This window comes from Nematolebias whitei, chromosome 2 (assembly GCF_014905685.2).
Source record: "Nematolebias whitei isolate Nwh7 chromosome 2, NemWhi1, whole genome shotgun sequence".
NCBI classification, from domain to species: domain Eukaryota; kingdom Metazoa; phylum Chordata; class Actinopteri; order Cyprinodontiformes; family Rivulidae; genus Nematolebias; species Nematolebias whitei.
In genome coordinates, this window is record NC_056499.1 from 12,005,291 (window position 1) to 12,012,161 (window position 6,871).

General features: G+C 44.5%; 1 protein-coding gene across 1 annotated transcript in view; it reads right to left on the reverse strand.

Moving 5' to 3' along the window:
• The window catches only part of LOC119428924 (cytochrome P450 27C1), a 12,920-nt gene extending 6,901 nt beyond the window's left edge, over positions 1-6,019 (reverse strand). The window contains exons 1-5 of the mRNA XM_037696634.1: positions 5,681-6,019; positions 4,599-4,789; positions 4,288-4,487; positions 3,346-3,555; positions 1,542-1,705 (exon numbers count right to left, since the gene is read on the reverse strand). Of these exons, the coding sequence (XP_037552562.1) occupies positions 1,542-1,705; positions 3,346-3,555; positions 4,288-4,487; positions 4,599-4,789; positions 5,681-5,974 (1,059 nt within the window). The 5' untranslated portion in view covers positions 5,975-6,019. The remainder of the gene's footprint in view (positions 1-1,541; positions 1,706-3,345; positions 3,556-4,287; positions 4,488-4,598; positions 4,790-5,680) is intronic.
• Positions 6,020-6,871: the final 852 nt, after the last annotated feature.

A 6,871-nucleotide genomic window follows, 5' to 3' on the forward strand; every position in this document is an offset into this window, starting at 1 on the left:
CTCCCCCGATCGCCTCACCTCTGCCCGGACCGTGCCATAACTCTGGCTGTGGCTAACGTGTCCTGACAGCTTCTGTGTGAGCCGAGAAAAGGCAAAGGCACCAAAAGGTCAGGTAATGGCCTAACTAAGCCCACCCCCCGCAGAGATGTGGCCAATTCAGCACATTTAACAAAAACACAGACATCCTTTTATCTCACATCCCCCAAACAGGACAAAAACTCTCTACGCCCATAATTATTAATCCAGCAGAGCCCGAAACAAATTAGGCAGCAGCTACGAACACACTCGTAAAAGACGTCTGCAGAACAGTTTGATGATCACACGAGGTCTGGGCGCAGTCAAGTTAGAGGACAGTTCTCTGCATTTAAACGTTCCAGCATTCCTTGAAGGAATGCATGTCACCCGCCGCCTTGAGCGCCAATGTCTTTGACTCAAATCTTACACGAGAAATGAGTTGTAGCCGTTTCGGTTTAAACCTAAACTTATGCATGACCTCATGTGATCTCACGAGATGTCACGCTCGAGTTTGTGTTAAGAATGACTCTCAGTTACCACCACAACAGATTCTAGTTCAATATCTGCAAAACTGATTAAATGCAGAGAAAAATCATAGCTGCAAGCAGATTTTACAAAGCAGTAACTAAAAGCTAAAAATGGAGCTAAACTGATAGCTAAAATATGAAAATGGAGCTAAACTGATAGATAAATATGAAAATGAAGCTAAACTGATAGCTAAAAGTTAAAAATGAAGCTAAACTATTAGCTAAAATCTAAAAACGAAGACATATTTTGCCTACAAGAGTTGACTCTCAAAAGCAGTGGTGGGCACAGCTAACCAAAGTTAGCTTTGCTTGCCAAAAGTCCGCTAACTAAAAAATTTGCTCTGCTAATGCCAAACCGCTAAATAGGTAAAAAATAAAAATGAGCAGAAGATAACGCTAACTGCTAAGGCGACAATCACTCAGTCTGCGTTGCATGCCTTCGTCTGCTTCCAGCTGAAGATTGGTGAGACTGATGTGAACGTGCTGATGCAAGTTTGATTCTATTGGCTTGATTTTTAGGTGGGTGGGGCCATTTGTGGCAATTCAGCCAATCCACACCAGAGTCATAGCCTGCGTAATGCAGGTGGACACACAACCTGCTAAAGATGCTACACACACAAGGTGCATGACGTATGCGGGCGAGGGGATAGTTGGGTTTGTTGGGGGAAGGTTTTTTGCACAGGAAGCTTTGAGCTACGCTGTTCAACTACTGCTGCTTTGTCAACCCATCATGTCTTATCACGTGTTCACGTAGTCAGCCAATAGCGTGCATAACGGACTCTTTGAGACACGCCCACACCAGATCGAAACAAACGTGTCAATTTTGGTAGTGGACATAAAGTTATCGGAATTTAATTTAGCGGTAACCGTGTGTCCACCACTGCCAAATAGCATCCAACAGCCCCCCCCCCCCCCCCCCCCCCCACACACACACACACACAGCAGCAGCATCTGAAACCTGCTCATTGTGTTCATCAGGAGAACCTAACGTGAACCCACCGTGTCAACCCCGGCCAGGAGCATCTCGGTTACGTTGGCGTAGATCTCCTCCAGGTTCATCTCCATCGTAGTGAGCATGTGCGTGAGCATACCCCCCTTCACCTCCTCGCCTCGCTGCAGCTGGGCCTTGATGTCCCGAAACCTCTTGTCAACATGAACGACGCCTGGAACGAAACAAACACACGAAGGTGAGACAAGCAGCATGGAGGGAGCGGCAGAGGAACAACATTTTCTGTCAAGATTCAACCAGAGAAAAGTTTTTTCTTGCAAAAAAACAAAGTGTGCTTTGAAATGCATGATGTCACTGCCTGACACTGCTCATGAGCGCCTCGGCAGAATTATTCGAACAGCTGACGTTTAGGTCTAAAAGCATTTGAAACCTCTACACAGAAGTTGCACAGGAAGCATGAGTCTTAACATCTTCTCCTGTCAGTCATGAGCAATTAGATGTTTTAATGGCTGTAATAAGGTGAAGTAATTTGGGTAGTTAAAAATGGTGGATGACTAAAAACTAATGTAATTAATATTGGTAATATTTTAAGATGTATCATTTTTTGAAGCACATCATTTCTCCAATGTATTTATTGTTTGACCTGACTGAGGTGGGATTTGAACCCAGCGTGTCTGGTTGGTGGGCAAGGACTCGTTTAGAAAGATGGCAGTCGTGGGTTTTGTGTGTGAGGCCTGAACACCTGAGCCAGAACCAAGACTGCGGAGTCCATAGACTGAGGACACAGGATCTTAAAAACTCTTCTCAAGTTATGCTAACCACGACTGAACAATGTGTGAAAAATAGTTAATCATGTAACTAAGTAAATTAACAAACGTCTATTGCTAATTATCGTTTAACTTTTTGAAATTTTTAAATCATTCAAGAATATTATCTACAAGTCAAATTATTAAACTTTTAACTTTTATCTATTAATTTCAGTTTAAAACTGGACTAAATAAACTCATATTTACAACATGTTAGCATTATTGTAATAAAAACAATCCTAAATGACGACATCAGCCGTAAAGTGCTAAAAGCTCAAGTAGCAAAATGCAAAAAACTCAGTGTTGCAAAACAATAGCTAGAAGGGAAAAAGACGCAGAACATTATTTAAGAAGGAGCCAGATAGATATTAAAGTCTGAAAGTGGAAAAATGCTAGCTAAAAGAAACAAAAGGCTAGCTAAAAGCTATTGTAGGAAAAAGGTAAGAACAAACGTAGCAGTACTTGCTAGAAGTTAAAAAGAAGCTAAACATTATTCAAAAAGGACCCAAACAGTAAGGCTAAAAGAAGCACATGCTAGCTAAAAATACCAAAAAACTAGCTAAAAGCTAACATAGCTAAAGACTAGCTAAAAACTATAGTACCAAAAAGGGAAAATGCTAAACGTAGAAAGAAGGTAAGAAACTGAAAGTAGCAAAACAGTATGAAAATAGTTGTTAATAGCTAAAAGAAGCTAAATGCTAGTTATAAGCTAAAAGTAGCAAAGTGCTCAATTTTCTGAAGTAGCTGAAGTTGATCTGGTAAAGCTCAGGGTATGTGTTGGGAAAACTCTCAGTTACTACCACACCAACTTCTAGCTCAGTATCTGTAAAGCTGACCGAGTTAGAGTCTTTTAAAGTTTGTTTTCTACGGCCAGTTAGCTGTGGAGGCCATCTTGGATCAGGTCAGGGTAAGTCAATCAGTTGTAGAAGTGCATCCAATGATGGGTTTCCCTAAAGTACATTTCATCACCTGCCACTATGAAAGGCAGGCGCCAACAAAGTTTTTGTGTGCACCTCGTGGGTGACAGTCCCAGCTGTAAAGGACTCACTGAACTTGAAGAGTCCATCCCAGGAGTTGCAGAACTCCTCCCAGGGTTTGGGGATGATGGGGCGGAGCCACTTGGGGATCGCTCCGGCATACATGGTGGTCTTGAAGGTGCTGAACATCAGGTTCAGAGCAGCAATGTAGTCCTGAGTTTCCTTTGGGACGTCATTTTCCAAACATCCAAGTCTGCACTCGTACAAAATGGCCGCCACTCCTGGAAGAACACGCAAGAGGTAAAAACTGCAGTCAGACCCACGAGTGGTTGGTTTAGTGTACAAACTAAGACACCTGAAAAGAAAATGTCCCTCAGTACTGAGAATGCTGACTCAGCATTTGCTAAATTATTGCTGAGTCACCACGATTTTATGTTTCTCAACTACTTCTGCAAACTTTCAGCTATTTCAGCCGTTCAGCATCAAAACCTTCAGCTCATTCAGGACATTATAGCTGTGACTTTTAGTTCTTGAACGTTTTCATACTTTACATTGAGCTTCTCTTTGAAAATGCATTAAAATCTCTCAACTCCTCCAAAGTCTTGGTGCTTTTGGAAACCTACTTTAGCATACCTGCTCTGCTTGTATCGCCTTATGCTTCCTTTTTGTCTTTTAAGTCTCTTACACACATCTTTTTACGTCTAGTTAAAAATATTTTGTTTCGTTATGCTTGTTTTTCCTTTTTTAAATGTCTCTTTTGTCTTTTTCTGTTTCTTAACGCGTCCTTTTTGTCTTTATGCTTTTTTTAAGCATAATCTTTGTGTTTAGACTTACGAGTCCTTCTTGTTGAATTGTTTGTCTTTTGATTTGTCCTTCGTCTTCACACATTCTTTGTTCTGTCCTCATGTTTATTTTTACCTCATTTTTTTCTCTCTGCCTCGAGATATTTTGCTAACAGACAGACTTGAACGCACAAATTCTGTCAAGGATACTGTCGCCCGTTTTCCACCAACCTTCCATGGCATATTTAAAGAAGAGGTCGTTGACGTTGGTGACGGTGACTCCGTCGGGCTGCTGCGCTCGCAGGTGGGACACCCTCCTGATGAGGTCGTCCACCACTTGGTTCACGTCGTCGGAGAAGACGGCCACGTCTCGGGGACGCATGATGAGCTGTCTGAGGACGCTTCGCATCTTCAGCCAGTCCTCCCCCTCACTGTGAACCAAAGCAGGACGTGTCAGTCACACCCGGTGGAGGTACAACACCTTCCTATCTACACTCGGACTTGAAGAACTGGTTGTTTCTCAAAGGTCGAAGGGGACTCACGCCGAGATGAGGCCAGTGGAACGGCCCCTCCCGTCTCTGTACTCCTTCCAGGAGTCCATGTTGGCTCTCTGAGGGGCCACGCCCTCAGCCCGCAGAACCTCGGCCACAAGGTCCTGATCTGCAATCGAGACCACCAGCTGGGGCCCGAAGTAGGACTTGAAGATCTTCCCGTACTGCAGCCGGTGCTCCATCTGCAAAAGATGAACGACAACAACTGAAGAGGCGGCGGCAGAATCATTTGGGATTTCACAAACTTTAGGAAGTATTTACAGCTGGCATCTACTCTACGTTTTTATCAAAAGCCCCAATATGTCATAAATCTGAGGCAGTGACGTGTGAACACAGAGCTGGATGACTCCGAGACGTTAAACATGATCAGGGAAAGTCTCTCTACGCTCACAGGAGAGAATCAATGACCAGATTTAGTTGAGGTCTGTAGAAGCTCGTCTGCTTGGATCTTCAGACTAACAGGGCGATAATGTATCTCATGAACCACTGAAGGACTTCCAATGAGCTCTATCAGATCCCACAAGGGTCAAACGTCTATATTTTTATGCCTCAAGACGGTTTCAGTTAAAACTCAGGCAATGAAAGGCGGCGGGCGACATGCATTCAATTGATAAAAAGTATTTATTCACTTATAGGAGAAATAATTTTACATTTTCAGTGGAAGTAAGTTCATTTTTAAGACGAGCTTAAAGAATAAACACAAGAGTTAGCAGTGGCAGCTTTTTTCAGGAAACATTTTGTAGTTTGTTTGTTTGTTTTGTTCATGACTGAAAACCAAAAAGTTTTACTAATTAATATCAAAGGTTTTTTTTACACATGTAAAAAGTACTTTAGAATTTTTTTTTAATGTGAGAAAGTTGCCCACCCTTTCTTTTTCTTAGTGCACGTTTCTCAGTTTGTTTCCTGACTCTTCATGAATGGAGGAGGGAAGAGGAACAAATCGCTCCCTGTGCGCTTTTACGCAACAGCCGTGCGCATTGGAGACAAAGTGTCTCCTCTGAAAGGACAAAGACTCGGGTTTTATTTTACTAACAGAAGAGAGGCGCAGGGTGGTGGGGGTTTTATATTATTACCTGGATTTCATGGATTCTGCTGAACCCGTCTCTCCAAAAGAACTCGAACAGGTTGGAGAGCATGCCGGGTCCCGGCATCTCCTTCAGGCTCTTGATCTCCGTCTTCAGGGACTTGTATGAGGGTTTGTTCAGGACCTCCGGGACCATCAGCCGGCCGGTCAGGGCCTCCTCTCCGGGGGCGGGGATCTCCAGAGCCTCGCTGGCTGCGGACTTGTGCAGCGTGCGCGAGATGAAAACCAGATGCTGGGTCGGGAAAGTCCTCCATCCCGCTGGGAACCGGGTCATCACCGCCATGACTGAGACTGCTTCACGGAACCTAAAGCTGGCAGAGCTCACACCCGCGTCTGGAAGCCTTTTAAACAGAGTCCTGCTCAGAGTCGGTGGGTCCGGATTGGAGGATCCTGCAGCAGAAGGGAGGGATCTGCTGGATTCCGCTGTAGGCCGTCCCCCCAAAAAACTTTAGCTCCATCCTTTGGTTGCAAAACAGGCGAGGGCCAACGTGCCCGCTCATCATTTGCGTCACAGCAATCAATTAAAGAGCGCGTGCACATTAATCAGCACATTTCCCTTCAATTGGATTGCCCATCATTTGTTTCATGACTTACCAAACCCGACAGTTAAATCTACTTTCAGAGTCCAGTAAGCCCCAGGTTTCCTGAGGACTCCGCTGAGGACTAAGCTCCGTGTCCCGTCCTGCTGACTGAGGACCCGCTGAGACCCGGACTCTCCTGGCCCCCCAGAGACTCCTCAAGTTCTTCAAGTCGGAGAACCGCAGGAGGAGGCAGACTCCTCTCTCTGGGAGGGGGGGACAGCCCCCCCGCCACTCCCCATAATGGAAAACCAAGGACACCCCCCCCCCCACACACACACACACACACACACACACACACAAACACACACACCCACCCCTTAAATCATTTGGAAAAACTATCATTTTTAGCAATAGACTATAAAGAAAATCAAGGAGCCCAGCAGTTCATTAATCCCTGACAGACTGTGTCAGGGATTAATGAACTAATGAAATTATTCACTGGGGGTGGGGGCAGTGCACCTGAAGTCTGGACAGGTGTACCTAAATGACCTTTTCACAGTTTCTTATGCACGTGCTCAGTCAGTGTTTGGGGGTCTAAATGGTTTCAAGCCTACTTCCGGTTCCTTGAAAGACATCTAACAATGTTCATATCTCACAAT